Raw genomic sequence first — 21,851 nt, 5'->3', positions numbered from 1 at the left:
ATGTTTTATCTGTTCAATAAAGCAAACAGCATGAATGTACCTAATGCATCACAACCCCTGAGCAGCTCCAGCTTTCAGAAAACCTCTGCTCCTGCGACAGTCGGCAGACATGCCAGATATTCATGGATGGCTCCAGGCAGATAGTGTCTTGCAGTTTCTGACAGTTTCTAAAGTTCTGACCGAGCCCTCGTGACATGAATAACAAGGGACCATGCAAAGGTATCATATCCTTCTCAAAGGAACCATATATTTATAGAATCTGGATTTTACTGGAGAAAGAGACAGAAAAATACCAATTGAAATACTACGTATGATACATTGATAATAAGTACATGTACTGTGTGTTTTCCAAATAAGGTCCTAAGATGAAAATTATAACTTTGAAACTCGATATAAAACTGTGATCGTTTTCCATTTTTTAATTGTGCACGGCTGTTAGTCAGGTAAGAAGAACAGAGCAGAAATGCAACATGTATTTTCCCATGTAGTTGTCAATGTCAAATTCAATCTGTTTCCAACACTGACCCATACATCAAACCTTCTCCATCTCATCCAGAAACAACAGGAACTTTACTGACGCCTGCAGCAGCATGACACTGTTTATGTTTAAAAGTCTGATTCTTTGCTTATCCTGTATTCCTATGCTTTTTTAGAGAAGGTGGTTTCAGTGCTGCAGAAACGTCTCTGAGGTCCCAACAATGAATTGATACCGTATAACTACAGAAGCAGGAGACATAAAGAAATAAGACTGAACAAATCAAGTCATAATGGCGTCTCTATGAGCCAGGAGTGGAACAAGAGAATTATAAACCATCCAACCTGGATGATCAACAAACAACAATTGGCCAAATCACATCAACTTGATGTCTCGTCTGCAGCAACAACTGAATGTAATTCAGTTTGTATCTGTCAAAGAAAGGTTAATCAAATTTGGATTTTTTTATTTCCGGTACATTATGAGTCAAGATATCCTTTGCTGCTTCCACTCGTCTCCTAATTTGATCCGATCACCCTGACAACTCATAGACGAATCTGCAGCTTAAAATCAATTTACGTCCAGTGATTTCTCACCACGTGGGTCCACAGTGAATTTATAAGAAATCAATATTCTTATCATAAGCATTCAGTAGTGGGATGTAACAAATAACATTTACTTGATTAAAATAACTGTACTTAAGGACATTCTTCATGTATCCTTTATGTAAGTAGATTTATTTTTAGGTGCTTTTCACTTTCTTATCCACAACATTTTTACAAAACATTTTGTTGCATGAGTACACACGTGGTTTTTAAATCAAACCAGAAGAATATTAGACTGGTAACAGGCGACCTCGCCCTTAACGCCTGCAGCAGCATCACTGGTGAAGCTGTTCACTCTCACTTCAGCTTTCACTTTCCATGAGGTTTGTTCTCAGTGGCTCCATCTTCCAGCAGAGACTATACTGTTGCTCATCGTCTACCAATGTCTGAGGGCGTGAAGAGGTTTGTTTTCTCAGCCACCGCCGGGTCTGAGACCAATGATGGTGCTAAGGGTGGACAGAAGTGTTGGAGTTAGATTGGATCTGCAGCCCTCCTGATGTGAGAGCGTCTTTTTGAAATGAATCCTCTGGGTTCCACAGGGAATCCAGAACTTTAGCACAAGAGATATTTATCATATAGAGATATAACGATGCATGAGGGTTTAAAGCTGATGATAAAGTATGATCATATCTCAGAGATTGCAGGTTTATTCATTAATTCATCAGTATCCCACATTGTAAACATATAAGGAAGGTAGACACCACAGAGCAGAGGGTAAACATTTGCTTATTACAACTGTATCATGCATTTGAGTGCAGGTTTAGTAGTGTGGCCTCACGTTGATTGTGTAACCGATTGAGTCTGTGACATTGTCGACCAGAAAGAAACACCATCACAACACAACACAGATGATACAAGGACACAGACCAAACTTATATTGCAAATGAAGCTTTATTGCCAGTGACAGAGGGGAAATATCCAGACCGGAATGTTTTCCACGATATATTGTCTTCTGATCTCGATTGAAACAGTCCAACACCGGTTTTATAAGCACATAGATTTACCATTGCTCTTGATAAGTACAGTCCTGCAGGTCTGAGAATATAAGTTTCACCTCGACACACTGGCCAAATAAACAATTATCCAATTATCATTATCAAATATTGAATCACAATCACCGAACCAAGGTATTATAACCATGCAGATATTGAGAGTGGGGTGCCCCTGCACGTCGCTGCCCTGGTGATCAATGTCATGGCATATTTCCTAGTAAAGAGAACAACACATCCATCAAGCCTCAGGCATGGCTTTAACAAGGATACGTTCACAAATACAATGGCACTTATACAACTCGGAAAATAATTGCACACAGAGCTCGCTCAACAAATTTCACACTACAGTAAGAAAGACATTGTTGGAAAATGGTCTAGAATTATTTTTTTTATATATTCTATTCCGTAGCTCTTGAGCTGTTTAGAGAATTCCATATTTAACCACTGGACAACAACCAAGTGATTGTGACAAAACAAATTCGATGAGTGGGTGAATATAGCTTTTTGAATCAATTCGATGGAAGATCTGATTTTGAAAAATTAAAAACATTATTGAGTAAAAAAAAGAAAAGAAAGATGTATTGCACTTTCCACAAACTCACTGGAAGAGAGTGATAACATGCTCGAAATCTTTGAATGGCAGTAACACGAGCACAGGTCCACTCCAAACCTCGGAGCACTTGCATCGTTGTCATGGCAGCAGCCACCGCAGCCGAAATCAAGTGCGAGGGAAGAGGGAGGTGGGTGGGTGGGTGGGGGGTTCATGGCAGATCATACATTATATACTTTATCCTTATCAATCGTTTTGTCTGCTTCCTCACAAAGCAAACACATAACACGACAACAATCTGAATACAGCATCAGTTCACCGGCACCGGATGTTTTTCCACCAGGTCTATTTGTGTGGTCTCGGAGCGCTGTTCCATCACACCCCCCCTGCGGCACACTGCAGAGTTAACAGTCCCCTGGCTGATATTTACATGCTGGGTTACTGGACTGCAAAGAGCGTTAGTGAAAGTAAATAATTTCTTCTTTGGTTCAAAATGATAGAAAATCTATTTAAGTTGCGTGTGCAGACTCCTGCACAACAAGCCTACATCATATATATCTCTGATAAATGTAATCTTAATATCTACTATGTTTCCATCTAGTAGAATCTTCTTAATCACGCTAAATAATCTATTTTCTTGTGATAATGTGACGTTATGGATGGAACAATTAGCATCAGGAAAGGCAACATACTGCATGTTTGGTATTGAATGAATATTTGTATCTCACAGGGTAAAACTGCGATGTCACACGAACACCGCACTTGATTAGACATTTATAACCGACTCTCACCTGCTCCTGTATCAGTCATGCAAAACAAAAATAAATATCTATTAGTAGAAATATGAAAATAATCACCACTACAGCCATACACACCCACGTACTGTACACATATTGAGATATACACGAACTTCAAACTGCACGATAGTCCACAGCTTGAACAATATCTAAAAGGTACACACCAAAATAGAAAACAGAAAGAGGGCAAGGGGGGTGGGCAAAGAAAAGATCGATAGCTGGGTCGGACGGGTAGCACGGAGCAGCACTGAACTCAGTGTAGGCACAATCTGCTTTTTTACATCATCAACAACAGCCCCCGAAGAAAGAGGGGAAAACCACAGCTACTGAAACAAGGGTGACCTTTACAAGCACACAAATCAACAGGTCAACGAGTAGACAGTACATTTTGACACTGCATAGAGTTAAACACAGTCCAGGCCAGCGCTCAGCCGCACCGAGCTCAGGACACCGAGATCTGATTCTATCAGCATCCACACACACACACGTCTGCGCCTGCGTTCAGGCTAAGGTCCGCCATCGTTGTCTAGACTCCGACACGTTCTCCCGGGTCACTCAGTTGGCCTGGACTGGTTTTGGACCCACTGCAACGCCATTACAGTCGAGAATGTACTGCAGACAACTTTGAGGTGGTTGGACGGCACCGTTCTTAGTGGGATCACCGACCAGCTCTCCCTTCTGGCCGGCTCCCTGAAAAACACAGAGAAATAATTTACTCAATCGGCAACAGCTATGATTGATGTTATTAAGTGAGATTTAGAAAATACAAATTCTAGTAATTTTGCAACATAAATAATTGTCGCTGACCTATAACAGACATATATAGCAATAGCACATTAACCATATATTTACAATTGGCACTGCAGAGTTCATACCTCTGCCAAGGCCCAACTATCCCTTTATGAAACCACATTTAAACTCACTATATCCGGATTTTGGGAATCTTCACCAAATTGCACACATAGATTTATATAATTCCCCTTAAATTCATTTTTTCATCAACACCCATGAATTTTTTTTTTTTGTTGATATTAATTAAAATTCTAAAAGTCTAGCAATATAAAATAAAGTGATATAAATTCCTGGATCTGGATTTGCATAAAAAATGTCAAGACCCATACCACTTCCTTCCACCAAATTTATTGGTGATATTAGTCTTATTATCCTGCTAACTATCAGACTAACAGACGAAACAAGATCCTCTTTGTAGAAGGTAATGAAAAATAATTCACACAACATACAACCTCCTGTTGCTATGTTTGTGTGTACTGTATCCTGGTTAGTATACCTGGGAAGGCTGGATGGTGGTGGGTCTCTCTGGAGCATTAGCTTCCTTTTCTGCCAGCTGCTCCATTCTAGCTAGCACCAGGTCGGCAATGAGCTGCCTGTCCTCAGCCTGGTGCTCGCCCACCAGGGGCATGGAGGAGCCCGTCACCTGGTTTCAGCAGAGAGAGAGAGAGAGATATGTCCTTAAATATATTTTGTCTGGTTTACTGAAATACTGCTGACCAGGCAACATTCGTACCTCTGCGTATTGATACCTACCTCTGTGATATAATCTTTGCCGTCTTTTCCGTGGATGGCTTTAACCGCACAAATATCCAGGCCCCCAAAAATCTCTGAGCAGGTGTTGACCCACAGCTTGTACCTGAACATAACAACCAACACATGACTCAAAACCATGGTCTGAATATCACTGATTTTTACTTAATTTTCTACATCATGTGTCTTCTAGCTGAACACTGACCTGTCAGTCATGGCCACCTGCTCAAGCATAGCCGAGCCCGTGTTGGTCTTCCAGTTGCCAGAAATTGATGTTCTCCTGAAGTAGTGTACACACAAATTAACACAACCTCTCTCATGTCTCCCATCCACTGCTACAGTTCACACATGTAATCATACGTACATGTAGGCTTTGTAGTCGTTGCCAATCTTCTGGATTCGGATGTCGTACTTGGAGTCGATGAGGGGTTCTGTGGTGGTGTACGTCTGGGTGAGAGCCACGACACTGGCTATGTCCTGGAACTTACTGTGATTGTCTGCCTTCACCTGAACACAAAGAAACAGGCATGAGAGGAAAAACAGAGCAGAAACACCCCAGGATTTAAACGGGCATCATTGACTCTGGATGAACAGGATACAGGAGAAAACTCTGATGATATTCAAATGAAATAATTAACATAACGACTTAAGCCAGAAACATAGAGAAACCAAAGGATGAAATCTTTCTTATTACAACAGGAAACATCTCCATACCTTTCCAATACCAGAGTGGGCGTGTCCAATCTTCACAACAACAGGGAATGAAGGCATGCTCACCTGCAGTAGATATAAGAACACAACGTAAGTTACTGCCTTTTATTCAGCTCCGTGTTTCCATCGTGCAATTTAAAACACAAAGGAAATATTTCCAGAAAAAAAAAATAGATTAGATGACGTAAAAAGGTTCTCACCATCTCTTTGTAGTTTGGGTAAAACGTCTGCTCAATGAGAGGGAACTTCTCAGCGCCCAGTTTCCTGTAGGTGTTTATAAGTTGAGCAAACTGGACACACAGAAAGAAATAAGAAAATTAATTTGATACATGTTGAATTAGGAATATTTCACTTGATAGATGTTATAAGATACAATCCAGTGAATCCTGAGCGCCTACCACCCAGGGCTTGTCACACATGTTGTAGATTGACTCGAGGGAGTTGGTGCATGCGACTGCTCCGTACTGCAGACCAATGATCATGTTGCGGAAGTCTTCGTTCTGGGTCATGCTGAAGGCGTGTTGACGGATGAGGACGAAGTCTGGCTTGAATGACCTGGAAAAAGGAAAAGCAGCAGAGATGTGAGAAAAGTCTGACCAGAAAAAAGACACTGAATCGCTCAGTCAGTGTAGGCGGATAAAATCATCAAGTCAAAATGTGACTTTTGTATTTTGTTGTTTGAGAGTGTGTGTTTCCCACCTGACGACCCTGGTGCCGTTCCTCAGAACCTGCATGTTAACGTTGCAGGTCCCATTGGCATGAGCCACGACATTGATCTCACTGAATTCAGCCTGAGAAGTAAAGAGTTCAAGAGGCACATTAGTACTCAAACGACTTATTCTGCTTTACAAAAGTACTTAAATCACTTGACGAAAGTACTTAAGAAGGATATCAGTGGCTCTGTGAGACGTACCTGCTCCACTTTGATGTCATAATCCCCGTAGATTTTCTTTCCTCGGAATAATTTCGCCCTGGTTAAAAAACAGAAACACAAACTTTTAGTGTCATGACAGAGGGGATTTAATTCCAGAGATTCCTTCAATTATTTACCACTTCAAATCTAGCCCTTATAATACTTATAATAATTTTTAATATACCTATAATATCTTTGCATTGACCTGGAATATGAATTGAGATCAAATTCATGCCACTTGTGTTGATTTCTTGTTAGTACGCACACCCATCAACGGTGATAAAGCATGACAACATTTCTAAAGCGTGTATATAAAGCTAAACATGAACTTCCAGTACAACAGAGTGGGCATGATGCAATAAAGCAACGTTGCACTGAATTTGCAATTTCAGAAAACGGCTGCATCTTTAATCACTTGTGATTCAGGAGTATCTGGATTTACATGCTTGAGCAAAAGTACACGTTTGTGTCCTTAAATTTCTTCTCTCTCTCTCTCTCTCTCTCTCTCTCTCACAGGAGATTATGATGGATCAGTGTCTGCACGCCGACACTGCACAGAGATAAAAGGGATTTCTGGTGTCAACCGTGTGTTCGAATTTCTTGACCTTTTGCCTACACTGATGTTTAGGGGCTTGGCTTGACAACATAAGCTTTGACACTGGACCTCTTGGGGTTTGTATCCTGCAGACAGGGTCATTTACAGTAAATCAATGTTAATGGAGGCCCCAGTAAGAAACCTCTGCAATCTATTTCCTTAAGTTGCAATGGATTATTTTTGGTTTCCAGCATTAGAGCCTAAGTTCACACTCTAAACTGATGCTAAACATCACGACACCTTTACCCACACACACTTGCACACCTCAGCACGAGCGTCCTGATGATATTTTGCTGACATGGTTTAGAAATCTCACATCCCTTCCCCTCTTAGTTTGTAGCCACCTGCTGTTATGGGCTCTCTGCTCCCTGTCTATCTAGCGAGGAGGTAAAGCTGAATAATTCATTCTCAGTCTAATTAGTGCACGAGGATCTATTTGGCTGGGAAGGGAAACAAGCATTAAAATATGAATCGCTGCTCCCATATCTGTAAAAACTATAAAAACCTGCTCAGCACTGTGATGAAAGCTCCGTGCTGATATATATATATACGGTGTGATTAAGTCATATTTCCAAAACATGGACCCTGGAAAGAGACAAGACGAGGCAGGAAAATGACGCTGCCATGATTTAATTTTGACATTGAAATTTGTAATCTTTGTCAGCATGGGGCTCTGTGGAGGGAGTGAGGCATTGTTTGATGGATGCTTTAACGCTCTGCAGAGGACAGGCCCGGCTCTGCCTACTGAGCCTAGAGGACACATCCAAAGAGAACACCATGGTATAGTAGGTCTAACAAGGTCTGTCGCTGCCGCGCATTAATATGTAGAAGTATTTGGCTGTCACCTCAAAGCAGCCATGCCCTCTTGATGAAATCCACCACCAGTCGAATACATTTACTCTCCCTATGGTTGTCATTATTATTGTCTGCGTCAGTCCCTGAGAATCACACTAGAGAGTAGATGTTCATGTGGATCATTTATTTGAAGGCATGAACATGCTCTTGACTTGAATTAAAGATGAGATGAAAAATGTGTTCCTCTTTCAAGAGCCAGACTATATAGATGATTCAATATTAATAACTGTTTTAATGGTTGCAGGTGTCTATGTGAAAATGTGGCCAAACGAAGTGTTACTGTAAAAGCATTTATCATTCAGACGAGTCACCCAGGAGCTTGGTGAGCAGGAGCCCGTCTGAATGTTGATGTCTCGTCGCTGCTGAACATTCACTCTCTCATGTGGACACGGTTTAGAAAAAGGGTTAAGCTCCCAGTACAGAGCCTTACTTTTCCCTGAGAGGAGTTAGAACGGTCCCTCGTGTACTTTTTCAAAATTGTAGAATTCTCAGGCCCTCTACTTGGAACTAAGGATGGGGGGAAAAATCGATTCAGTTACAAATCGCGATTCTTGTGAATGACGATTTTAAATCGATATGCTGCCTCCCAAATCGATTTAAAAAAAAAAAAAAAAAACATATTTATTGGTTTATACCGGGGGGATATATTGGGGGAGCAACATCACCCCAGAGCATGTTGACACCAGCTCTTGTTTTTGCACAAGAATCTAAACATACCCAAGCACTAGCTTTGCATCGCCTACATGCAAACAACAATGAAGCATAGCCTACTTTTTCTTTATTTCAAAGTTTATATTTTAAGTAAACTTTTATTCATTCTATTTAATTTATCTTTTATTTATTGTTTAAAAGTAGCCAAAGTGGCATACATTTCTTAATCTGTCAGTTTGTGTGCAGTTGACAGGGGCTATACAATAATAGGGCACATTTTTATTTATTTTCTCTATTGGCTGCCCGGCAGTCATTAAGTTAATGTTAATATTTGAAATAAAACTGGTAAAGCTCCAAGTTAATTTGACTGTGTTGTATTTGAAGGAATGATTCAACATTTTTCCATGGTCCAGTATTTAAAAAAAAAAAATAACCAAAAGAAATCCCAGGAAATCGTAATATCGAATCCAAATACTTACAGAATCGCAATACCCACAGAAATCGCAATACATATCTTATCGCCACCTAAGTATCGTGATAGTATCGTATCGGGAGGTCCCTGCCGATTCCCGTCCCTACTTGGAACTGAGCGACATTACGGAGAGAGAATACAGAAGCGGTGCAGCTCTGTCGTTGGACTGATAAGTAAGACAGAGCACCATCTGCTCCTCCTGTCATAGGAGCAATTTATAGCTGTGCAGTCCTGGAACTAAACAAACCTCTCTGGGTGACAAGCAGCCTCATCTATGGAGTAGAAACACTGACTGAAGCACAGAATGTGTCCGTCAGCACACATTTGATCTTTCACTAAAAAAAGGGGGGGGGGGGCCTGCTCGCCGGACCCACCAGCCCGAGGCCCGGTGCTCGGCTGGCCGGGCTCAGTCTCGTCTCCTCCACCCCCGCGCACATGACTCATCCAAAGAACACAAACCATAACAACTCAGATCCAGATAGCACCGGATTCTTGTTTACATTTTCACAAGCGTACATACTGATTCGCCTCAAAGTTTGTGTAAAGGATTTATTTATACTTGTGATATATTAAGAGATTAAATCAGCGGAATTCGCCATCCTGTTTGTTTGTTTGTTTGTTCGTCCTCCATGTTTAAAGAGAGAAGGGAGGTGGACACCAGAATCCCATTTGCAGAACAAGAGGGGTGTGATTGAGGTGAAGTCATAATTTATTTTACACAGAAAAATATTATTTATAACAGTATTGTTATTATTTTTATTATTTTGAGGCAGGTCGCCTCAGTATAACCATAATGTTGGTCACGAAGTGAGAGTTGATCGGCCTCCACAGGGGTCTAAAGTTCCAGGGGAGGATCAATGAATATCACATTCGTTATTACATTATTTATCCATAGAAGATGTTTGGGATTTGAGAGCGAGCGCAGAGACAAATGGACTGAAACTTTTTTCAACCCTCCCCCTGAGTCAGATCAATATTTGGTGGAGGATCAGCTTGTTCAGAATCAGAAAATCCGAATGCTTTTGATTCAGAAAAAAATGCATTTTCTAGTTTTAGCTGGGTGTGTGACTAATAAACTGACCATACCAGAGAGCTGGCTGTCAGCGGAGACTGGAATACAGTGCTTCCTGTTTCATCAAACAAACTTCCCCAAATCCATGTGCACTACACATCATTTTTGCAGGACCGGACATGTGTGTATGAGTTCTGAAGCATGTCGAGAGCCAATTACCCATTTCTCCCCCGGGGATTAGTAAAATGTTTCTGATTATGATTGTGATTCAAAAGAACATTCAAATCGTAATAGAAATCCTGAGAAGTACAATATTTTCCTCGCACAGATTGGTGCTCAGGCCGTGATAACATTAAACTAATTAAACAATATGGTAATGTGAACCTGGCTGGTGCCGGAACCTGCAGAACAAAATCCTTCAAACTACGACGAGGAAAGTGTGGTCACCTATACATGCTTTATATAGATCAGGATAGAAAGACATCATTTGAGATTTGCCAGATTTGATTGCATAGGTGGAACAAGAGGGCCCGACCCTTCTGTCTGAAGCAATTAGTCTGGAGGACTTTTTCCTGGAGTCACTCTGTGTCCTGGAGCCACCAGGTCTCATCAGACGTGGAATGAGACACAGCACATAAACAAGCCCTTAGACTTAGAGTCTGCCAAAAATACAGAGGATATTAGGTACTCTGAATAACCTGCATTAAAATAAAGAGCAGCATCCTGTTCTTATTGTTTGCCAACAGCTATGTTTTTATATGATTTTCTCTACAAAGCACTTAGTATTCCAAACACGTCGGTGCTGTTGTGATTCCGTCTCCTCCGAGTCATTCTCCACGTCTTGTTTGTTTCCTTGTGGTGTACGTGGTAGCTAAAATATTGCAGTAGCATCAACACCCACAAGCTACAGGAGACAATGAAAGCCTCCACAGCCCTGAATAAACCAACACTGGTATACAGGAGTATCTTACAACCAGTGGGCCAAAGGTCTTATGAAAAGCAACAAAACCTAGAGAGCAAAGATGTACAGCTCCCTTCTGTGTGATAACGTGCAGGCATGAAAAATAGATGGAACAGGAAGCTTTTTGGGTTTAGCTGATCCCCTGAGTGGATGAGTAGTTCACAAAAACCGTTTTAGAACAATGATAGTCCACCGAGCTCGTGAACACAGTCAACTAATGATTGTGTTGAAAAACAAAACACTGCATGAGACACAGGAAATAACGTCGGAGCAGGAAATCACTCGACGTTTATATCACACATGGAAGAAATAAACCAGATCTTGTTGGATAAACACAGAGTGAAACAAATCCCAGTCTCAGAGCAGCCCACTCACCATTCTCCGTTAAAATGACCTTTGATGGTTTTAGCTAAATGTATTATATAGTGCTCCTCTGCCAGAACTGAAGGCCGGTGTCAGAGCACTGGCACATCAGACTCGATCCTTTATTCCTCAACAAGCAACATCCTCTCTCCACTAATCACAACTGAGCCCATTCGCCTGGCATCCATCTCGCTGATGAGGGTCTGATCTTATTAACAATTAGATGGTCAGACCTGCACAGAGGGTAAGAAAACCTGGCCGGGCCGCCTGCATTAAACCAATGCAATATCTTTATGTGTGTGTGTTATACAATGCATTTTATGCTCAAATCCTCAGATGACTCAGTTACATGCAACGCTACAAACAGTATATCGTTATCAGTGTAAAAATAAAATCCTGCCACAGTGACCATATTTTTTTGGTCTAATACAAAACACAAAGGCTACATGTTAACCTTGATATGACACTTGTGTAAAGGACATGACGGCCTGGATCGATAAACTGAAAGCTTTTCGCAATGTGAGAATAACGCACAATTGTGGTTGCACAACGTAAAAGCAATACATCGACGTGTATTAAACTGGTGCTCTATTGCTATTGATGAAAACTGTGTTGCAATAATCATTGATATTGATTCACTGCTAAATAAGAAATATTGCGATGTCTTCCAGTGCTTTAAAGGCTACTGTCGATTTATACCATGTCTCATGTAAGTCCACGTCAGGTCAGACAGTCGTCCTCAAACGATTTACACAAGTAAGGCATCACAGTGTTGGGTTTCAGTGGCGACAGTTCTTTAAATGCCAAGGTGCAGGGATAATATACAAAGGAGGCACCAGAGATCACATGAATGAATTGTGCCAGTGTGTGAAGGCTCCACTGCACTGTACTATCCAGCTGCACAGCTCCAGCACACATGTTGCTGTGGAACATACATCAGCTGTGTAAACAAATGCGGATCACGAGGAGATGAAACCGACGTATTACACTTCAATCCTTTGCCACATGCACACTGAGAATTATGTTTGTTTTTATGCTGCCTCTTCGCCCCCGGGGGAAACTAAATACCTCATCCTGATCCATCTCTCAACATCTAATAATGAGGTGCTCCTGTCTCAGAGCAGACTGAGACGTATTTCTCTACTTGCCTGTCGGCTGCACACATCTAATATATGCAATTGACTTCTGGCAACCTGTGCATCATGCGCTGCAGTAAGTTACATTAATCATTCTTTATGCGTGTGCATGGCATGTCATGTGATCTGGGATCAGTGGGCAGGGGGAAACCCCACTGATGGAGGGAAAGCACTGCAGTATTCAGGAGAAGTAACATGCATTCCCCCATTCTCCACAATCTGTGAAATTGCCACAATGCATGAGAGTACTATCGGTGATTTTAGTTTATTCACCGTGTTAAAAACCTTAGTTTCTTTCGTCTCATAAATAACAAGACAAAAGACAACAGGAAAAATATTTACTACAACCCAGACGTTAGAGGACACTAAAAATCCTCCATCTTGGTGTAATGTGATTACTGCTGAGAATCAATGGACTGAATTTCCTTAAGTACTGGATGCCTTCCATGTAATATTGGAACTCAGGCATTCTGTACCATCAAACCACAGCAGCAGTAGCCATTCACATCTGCAGGGTGCTTCAAGCAGCTGCTGTTTCAGTGGCTCTTTAACCTTTACCTAACTACTACATTCACAGGAACCGTGAAGAGCCAAGCAGCATCAGCATGGATGGAGCAAACAAACAACACTCAGCGTATGAATGATTCATACAGAATATTTTCTTACCACTCCTGTTGCGGTCCGTCGATGACCAGGAGGATCTTAAACTTCTTGGGTGTCGTGACTTGACTCTGCTCCACCAGCCCTGCTGAGGCAGCTGTCTGCTTCACCACGTTGGTGATGGAACTAAAGAAGCCAACGCTGGTGGAATGAGAAGGCTGGGGTTTCCTCTCCGGTGCAGGGGAAGTGGCTGGAGGTGTGGACCCAGCTGTGGGAGACTTGGCAGGGGTGCTGGAAGCAGGTGCAGGAGGCTCAGCAGGGTCAGGCCTCTGGAGATCTGTCATGTAGCCATTGGGCAGGTTGGAGATGAACGTGCTGTCCGAGAGACGACGACGCAGATAATTCATGGTTGCAGCTGAGAGAGGAGAAGAGTAAGAGAGCACTGGGTGTGGAGAACGCTTCTGCTGCAGAGTCCCTGTCCTTGCAGCTGGTAATGGCTGAGCTCTCAATGCAAACTCCCAGCGAATGTATTCCCTCCCAGTTCACTGGAGCATCCTCAGAGCTCCCTCTCACAGGCAGTGACGCGACACTCCAGCTCAGCCAATCACCTCACACCCTGCTCTCCTCACCCATCGCAAAGGATGCTCTGGCTGTGCCTCTCCTTCCTCCTCTCCTCCTCTCCTCCTCTCCTCCTCTCCTCCTCTCCCCTCTCCACTCTCTCTCACTAGCCTGCCTGCCTTACCCCTCCCCCATTTTCTGCTGCCTCACAGGCGTCATGCTTTTTTTTGATCCACCGCATGGAAAATAGACGAGTTTCCAGTGTAAGTGCACGAGGGAACACTGAATAGTATTTTATAATTAGCTTGTTCCTGCCACATCTGTACGTCTTGTTTCCTCTGCCTCGTTTCCTTGCACAACATTTCTGTGTGTGTAATATGCAGCCATGGAATCTAAAATGGCTGTTAGGACTAGCGGGCAATGTTGAACGAGAGGGGGAAATGTCAGAAGCTTTCCCCCGGGACACAAATCCATGAGCAAACCATCAGTCTTGATTGAATCATTAGTCTTATATAGCCCAGTGTTAGTGCATTAAAAATCCATACATGACACTTTACCTGACTATTGTATTAGACAATTATTATAAGAAACTACATTTTCATGTACACATTAACTTCTGCACACATTAATCTAAATAACACAGAAATACCTTACAATATTTTATATTTTCTGGATAAGAAATCTGTTAATTCGATAATTATGATTAAAAGTATGTAGGGTGTTAAAAGAACATACCAGTATCTTCATTACTTATTTTTGAGGAAAAAATTTGTATGAAAAAGGAATATGTTACTTCTATTTCTCCTTATAAAATACAAGAATAAGCTGCTCTACCATGTTTTAATTAGTTTATATACAAGGAATACAAAGAAGCTATATGATGAAAACGTCAGACCACAGTGTCGCCCACAGAGGTAATATATTTTGAAAAGGACCAGTCAACACATCAATAAATCAATAACTTGCCATGTTCAGAGGTCACAACAAAGCCAGAGTCAAATAGCCACACGTCTTGAATCTGATACTCACAAATATGCGACCTAAAGAAACATTGTTTAAAAAGGTACACAAAATAATATTTATTAGCCAGGATAAATATTTTTCCTCCCAAGGACTATAAAACAAAATACAACTTGTTGCTTTTTAGGGACTACTCCCTCAGCCATCAGGATCACTTATTTTACACTCAAAGTTTTAATTTCCATAAAAAGATAGATTTGTGGTTTTACAATAACAGGTAATGGATTGCCACCTACTACTGTAGTTTGGTAAAACTCACCAGAAAATGCAAGTAGTGATGGTCAGTCAGTGATAAAATAAGCCAACCAGAGAGTCAAAGTCAGACTAAAATACTCTTTATGGATTTTATGAGCTGTTCACAGGAGCCTTGGGTTTGGTTCTGCTACGATCCCTGGATCATCTAACAGCCTCAGGCTGACTCGACAGTGCCTGTGTGCACCGAGGCCTTTCACGAGAGTATGCTTACAGAATCATGGGGGAAATCAGTGAGATGGTATTTCTACAGTATTCATATAGAACGAGGATCAGCTTTATTATCAAATGAGGACATTTTTTACAATGAGGGACCTGTAGGGCTGCAGAGAAAGGCAAAGAAAGGCCACAATATTTAACATATTATGAGATGGCTGTGGCTTAGGAGGCAGAGCGGGTCGTCCTCGAACTGGGAGGTTGGAGTTTGATCCCAGTCTCCCTCGTACCGCATGCTGAAGTGTCCTCGGGCAAGATACTGAATACTGAACACACAAATCCCCCCCGATGGCTGTGCCAACAGTATGTGCGTGATGTATAACAGAGACAGTGCTGCACATAATTGCACTGTTTAATGGGTGAAGGGAACAAAACGGTACTATAAAGTGCTTTGAGTGGCCATCAAGATTAGAAAGGTTTCTATATCAATACTGACCATTTACACAATATGATGAAAATGATAGGGAATTAAATAACATCTGTAACATGTGGTTTCATGTGTAAAAACAGCCAAAACTGATGCATATGTTGCGCAATATTTCAAGGAGAAATATAAAGTATGTACGAGCAAATATTTTAAAAAGTAAAATATGCAGGGACAAGGAATGTTTACATTTATTTACCAACATTCTGCTACTATTATTTATAGACCTTAGGCTGCTCAGATATTTTTTCAGAATTTCTTTGTGTTGCATCAACATTTTGGAGATGGAGAGAACAGCGGATATAATAACAGGTATCACAGCAGAGCTTCACATTACTGGTGTAGAATCTCGTTGAATCAATGACAGTGACATCTCCAGCTCTAATTATAGCTTGTATGTTGTACAATATTCTTTGTATTTCTGTATATTGTCAAACTGTTTCCCCACATTATAATTTTACTGTCAACTATAGATTTTTTCCACCTGTCAAAAGGCTTTTACTTTTCATATAATACAATTGTGGATCTGATGTCAGAGGATGTCAACTGTACAATATTAAGAATAGGTGTAACTTTATGGTTTCATTCTCTTTATAGAAGCTTTAGCATGAGCTGAATCTAACCACACTAGTCTCCACTCTGCTGAGATCCCCCCCCCGCTGACCTCTGTGTTGCAGTCAGGTGGTTGATCAGCTGCTTGCATTGTGCTCTCCACCTCAACAATATGCTGCTGAAATGTCTGCACATAATTACCTTCGCCTTAGAGGTTATGTTTTCATCTGTGTTTTTTTGTTTGTCCGCTAGCAGGAATATGCCAAAAAGTCCAGGTCGGATGACCACAAAGGGAAGAGACCTAATAAATTAACATTATATTAAAAAAATACCTAAACCGTGTATGTAAGTTTTGTTTTGTTGTGGCAGGTTAATCATTTTGTGAGCTTCTCTGTATGGTATAAAATTAATTGTAACGTAAAATTTGAGGGATGTGAGGGGCTGTTTCAACTTTTAATTTGATTAAATTATTTGCTTTTTTAATTAACGTCTTGTGGAAGAGGGGCAGATTAATCTGCTCAATATACAAGACGCCTCCTCACATATTCTACCATTACTGGCAATAACTCCTCCACTGCATTTGTCATCGCTGCTCCCTTCATCTCTATCAGACATTTTCTTATGTATAAATACAATTAGATGGATAGATAGATAGATAGATAGATAGAGAGAGAGAGAGAGAGAGAGAGAGAGAGAGAGAGAGGGATGGATGGATGGATGGATGGATGATGGATGGATGGATGGATAGATAGACAGATAGATAGATAGATAGATAGATAGATAGATAGATAGATAGATAGATAGATAGATAGATAGATAGATAGATAGATAGATAGATAGATAGATAGATAGATAGATAGATAGATAGATAGATAGATAGATAGATAGATAGATGTTTAGATGCATATATATATGTATCTAATATATATATATATATATTAATATATATAGATAGATAGATAGATAGATAGATAGATAGATAGATAGATAGATAGATAGATAGATAGATAGATAGATAGATAGATAGATAGATAGATAGATAGATAGATAGATAGATAGATAGATAGATAGATAGATAGATGTTTAGATTAATATATATAGATAGATAGATAGATGGGTTTGTGGGATGAACATTCACCATCCTGCGGCCTGGCTGCTGTTCCTCTCGCCTCCACCAGGGCCGCTCTCCACTCTTTTGTTAGCAGTAGAAAGTGCAGCAGTCAGACGGAGCCTCTGCTGCTGTTGTTGTGGATCGAAGCTAACTCGTAACTTTCGTCGACCGAGTGAGTAGCGTTGACTTTTAACGTGGCGCTGCGCTGGAACTCTCTCGTCCGACTTCAAGTCACCGAAGCTGTCGCGAAGTTGTGACTAGGTTTTGTGTTTATTTGACTTTTCTGCTCACAATCTGAACCTTTGAGCTAATGTTAAGTTTTCCTCCAAAAGTTTGTGACAAGCTGCTAATGGCTAACGCTAGCTTGCGCCGTTGACAAAGTAGCTTAGCTAGCTAGTGTCCCAACCTACTGTAAACAACCAATAACCGTTCAACTGTGTGTTATGGGCTGAATTTTGTGGAATATAACAAACTTATCTTCATTATTTGCTAGTTAAACCGAGCTTGTTAAAGTTAGCCTAGCTGTTGTCTGAGCGTGTTATGCTAGTGGAGCTGCTAGCCTCTCAAGAGTTAGCCCCAGGCACCGCCGGCTAATCGGCTGACTCGAGGAAACCACATTGTTTTGTTTATTAAACTGATGTCAAAGTGTTGTGAACGTTTGTCCTCATTGTCCCCCTTCGTGTCTGTCCCACAGGACACCAGCCCGCTTGGTCTCTCCGCTGGCACGACTTGCTAACATCCATGTTAGCAGCTAGCCTGTTGGTGTAAATGCTTTTCACTAGAATGGACCTGCTGAACTCTCAGTTCCTGGACAAGATGAACAATAACATCGGGAGACTGCACTACGACGGTGAGCTTCCGTCATTAAACAGCACACATTTAACTTGTGTCAGGAAGTGTCATGTTGTTTTTTTTCTTACTTGCACTTATCTGTATTACAGCTCCCACACACACACACACACACTACTGTTTACATACTTTGAGACAGAATTGTTGAACGGGGCACCTATTGTGTGTATTTGCCCTGTTGTGTTTGACCGGTTGATGATACTTTCACTTTATGACACACCTTTTTAAACGGCTGGTTAAGAGTTAGTTTCGACTCAGGATCAGGTGAGGCACATAGTTGTTAAGGTTAGGTCGAGAGGCGAAGGATTACCTTAAGTCAACAAGTGTCCTTCCCAAAGACTGTGCACAAACCTATCTCCCAGAAACTAAACTATAACGTGACTTGGACGTACGGGTTAGTTGACAGGAAAATGAAAATTCCCTCATTATCTACTCGCCTTTAAGCCGATGGAAGGGTGGGTGAAGTGTTCGAGTCCACAAAACACTTTTGGAGTTTCAGGAGTAAACAGTGTTGCAGCCAGATCCAATACAATTAAAGTAAATGGTGACCACTTCTTCACATGTGAGAAAACAACATGAAATGCCTCCATAAATTCAAGCCCGGGCATTCAAATTTGACTCAAACAGCATCACTTACACCGTGTTCTTAGCCTAAATGTCCACTACTGGAACTAGAGATGCCCGTGTGCATACAGACGTGTCTCCTGAGAAGGACATCAGAGGACATTTAGGCTAAAGACATGGTTTTAAAGACACAATGATACCTATGTTTGTTCTTACAAATAAAAAAATGTCAAAGCATTCATGATTTGTGTAAAGTTAGTACATTATCACTCTTTTGTTAAACTGGAATGACTTGTGACTTGACTCAGGACTTGAGTGAAAACACATAGATTTAGAACGGATGAGATTTTTTACTCCCCTGATTCTTCTCCCACAGATGAGTCCAGGACACCCCCCATGCCCACGGCCATGTCCAACATAACCGGGCCCCCTCCTCACTGCCCAAGCAAACGGAAGTATGGAGAAGAACAAATGGACGACCGGATGAACTGTGATGACGACCACATGACCAAAATGAGCAGATTGTTTGCCACTCAGCTGTAAGTGTCTTTAAAAATGTTTTATTTGTTTTTCATTATTTTGTGCTTTTAAAAAATATTCAAGTATGTGTTTAAGGGAACTACTTCCCCTTTTGAGTTCTTTGGCTTCTCTTAAACATGTTTTTTATTACAAATGCCACGTTTTTGAAAATTATTACTCCTCTCCTGAATCTGGGAGAGTGTATCGGAATGTGTTTTTATGCCTGTTTGGAAAACTAGGCTGTCAATCTTTCTGTATTAATTTTGTACAGTTCGTACAGGTAAACAGCACCAGAACCATATTTATATATTGATATAAAGAATAAAATCCTCAATTTAAGTTCATCCAGGAACAACCAAACCATTGAGCCTGACCAAACCCAGTTAGTGATCATGAAGTGAACATGTCTAAAAACGAAATAACAGCTCGCAGTACGCCACCTCCTGGCTGTAAAGTGTTGCAACCACAAATAGGACAAGATGTGCATTTTTTTTTATAGACATGTGATATTAATTTAATATTTGCATTGTCTCAGAAAAGTTGTGGCTGTTATTAATTTATTCTTAATTTGTCCTTTCTTTATCAAGGGCCCGTCCCTCTGCTGGAGACAATCGTAATGAGCACTGGAGTCACAGTCCTGTGGAGCACATCACATCCTCTTCTAATGGTCTCCATGGGACCCACTTGTATGCTTCCATTTCGGGCTACGCTGTGGACCAGCCTCTGCCTCTGACCAAAAGCAGCCACGACATTGGAGTTGGGGGCAGAGAGAGATCTGTCATGGGTGGGACTGTCGAGCGGCAGCAGGTAGGTCAACTTGCAAAACATTTGGTTTGTTGTATAATTTTGATAAATTAAAGCCACATTCATACTCGATGATTCTCTATGGCCATGACGCCTCGTGTGACATACGTTTCTAAATGTATTAAAATGCTCAGCCTTGCTCAAAAGTTTATTTTGAAGTGTAAAGGTCCGTGTTTGCCAGTTATATGTATTTTTTCCCCCCATCTTTAGAATCGTCCCTCAGTTATTACCTGTGCCCCGGCGAGCAACCGCAACTGTAATCTCTCTCACTGCCACATGAACGGCTGCTCTCCCAGCCCACCTGCTGATCAGAGGAAGACCAACGGTAAACCATCACACTTTACACTGTCAATACACTCTTTCTGTTATAATGTCAGGTTCATGTAAAAAAATTAAATGATGGGGAATTTATTACTTTAACTATGACACATAAAGGGAAACTTCTATGCTGATTGATCAAGAAACTCTCTGTGTTTTAACGTCACAGAGCACTTTATTAGGAACACCATACAGTCACTGAGTAGGGCTCAGTACAGCCTCAGTTTTTCGTGGCAGAGATCCACGGGAACTTGGGAACATTCCTCTGATTGGGCTCCGTGTTGACATGATTGCGTCACATAATTTGTCAGCTGCACATTCACGAAGCCAATCTCCTGTTCCGCCTCATCCCAAAGGAGTTTTATTGGAACTGAGCACACGGAACACATTGTCATGTTCATGAAATAAGTTTGAGCAGATTCTGCTTTGTGACTGTGCGTTATCATTCTGGTAGTAGCCTTTAAAAGCCTGTGAAACTATATCTTATATTCTCTACAGGAGTGACAGAAGTGAACTTTTTAGTGATTCCAGGATTTTATCATAGCTAAGTTAATTTCTTATATTACCTGCATGGTAATAACTGAGTTGTTGGTCTCCTTCCTCCACACATCTTTCTATTTTAGCCAACACAGTATGTGACCCCGTGATTGAGGAGCACTTCCGTCGCAGCCTTGGGAAAAACTACAAAGAGGCGGAGCCTGAGTCCAACTCGGTGTCCATCACAGGGTCGGTGGATGACCACTTCGCCAAAGCCCTGGGAGATGCCTGGCTCCAAATCAAGGCCAAGGGCGGGGGTCATCAGAGCCCAGATTCAGATCCATGAAGCGGGGGGGAGTAAACATTACAATCGCCTTCTTTAGTCTTTGCTTCTTGCCAAGCATCAACTTCCCTTAGCCAAGAACAATGTAAGACGTGGTGCTGCCAGGCCGGTCACTCGTGGGCGCTGAGGTTAACCTCTTATTAGAACACTGTGGGGAAGTTTTTCAATCAAAGAAGAGAAAGTAAATGTTCCATACTGTAATTGGATTGACGATGGTGGTTGTGGAATTTATACAATCATAGATTTTACAATTGGTTGTCAGCCTCTGTTCTGTTAAACCAGCCTTTCACTTGCCTTGATAGCCAAAGAACCCCCCCCCCCCCCCCCCCCCCCCGCCCGCCTTTCTCTCCACATATAAGCCATAGATCTGGTCTTCATCGTTTTCACTCTATAAACTCTCACTGCTTTTTGAATCTATATTACTTGAAAATGACAACCAGGTCTCAAATGCACTATAACATTCGGACCGGTTAGGTAGCAGGTCGCCTGTTTCAGTTTTGAAATGGTCATTATGCATTTAAGGCGCTGGTCCCTCTGCTTTCTGAAGACCCTCGACTAACCTTCGTCTTCTTTATGATCCTGAACTGGACGTATCCGCTGTTGACTAAATCGTT

At 41.4% G+C, this 21,851-nt stretch overlaps 2 protein-coding genes across 4 annotated transcripts; one reads left to right on the top strand and one right to left on the bottom strand.

The window, feature by feature from the left end:
* Positions 1-3,974: 3,974 nt before the first annotated feature.
* syn2a (synapsin IIa) lies at positions 3,975-13,637 on the bottom strand. 2 transcript variants are annotated; one of them, XM_061075330.1, is made up of 11 exons: positions 13,297-13,637; positions 6,586-6,643; positions 6,372-6,463; positions 6,071-6,227; positions 5,873-5,962; positions 5,676-5,738; positions 5,326-5,468; positions 5,167-5,241; positions 4,965-5,067; positions 4,708-4,854; positions 3,975-4,109 (listed from the first exon to the last, which is right to left on the bottom strand). In XM_061075330.1, exons 1-11 carry the CDS (start codon positions 13,635-13,637, stop codon positions 3,975-3,977), a joined length of 1,404 nt encoding a protein of 467 aa, XP_060931313.1. The 2 variants fall into 2 exon arrangements, with proteins under 2 accessions (XP_060931313.1, XP_060931314.1); XM_061075331.1 differs by having other exon boundaries at positions 3,975-4,097.
* Positions 13,638-17,465: 3,828 nt separating this feature from the next.
* Positions 17,466-21,558, top strand: vgll4a (vestigial-like family member 4a). Of its 2 annotated transcripts, none has more exons than XM_061074343.1 (6): positions 17,466-17,535; positions 18,058-18,213; positions 19,153-19,315; positions 19,883-20,102; positions 20,310-20,424; positions 21,041-21,558. In XM_061074343.1, the coding sequence occupies exons 2-6, from the start codon at positions 18,132-18,134 to the stop codon at positions 21,238-21,240; spliced, it is 780 nt and encodes a 259-aa protein (XP_060930326.1). In that variant the 5' UTR covers positions 17,466-17,535; positions 18,058-18,131; the 3' UTR covers positions 21,241-21,558. The 2 variants fall into 2 exon arrangements, with proteins under 2 accessions (XP_060930326.1, XP_060930327.1); XM_061074344.1 differs by lacking the exon at positions 17,466-17,535 and adding an exon at positions 17,542-17,624.
* Positions 21,559-21,851: the final 293 nt, after the last annotated feature.

The sequence above is a fragment of the Limanda limanda genome, chromosome 7 (assembly GCF_963576545.1).
Source record: "Limanda limanda chromosome 7, fLimLim1.1, whole genome shotgun sequence".
Taxonomy (NCBI): domain Eukaryota; kingdom Metazoa; phylum Chordata; class Actinopteri; order Pleuronectiformes; family Pleuronectidae; genus Limanda; species Limanda limanda.
The sequence above is the reverse complement of the archived record's forward strand: the minus strand, read 5'-3'. Positions and strand labels throughout refer to the sequence as shown.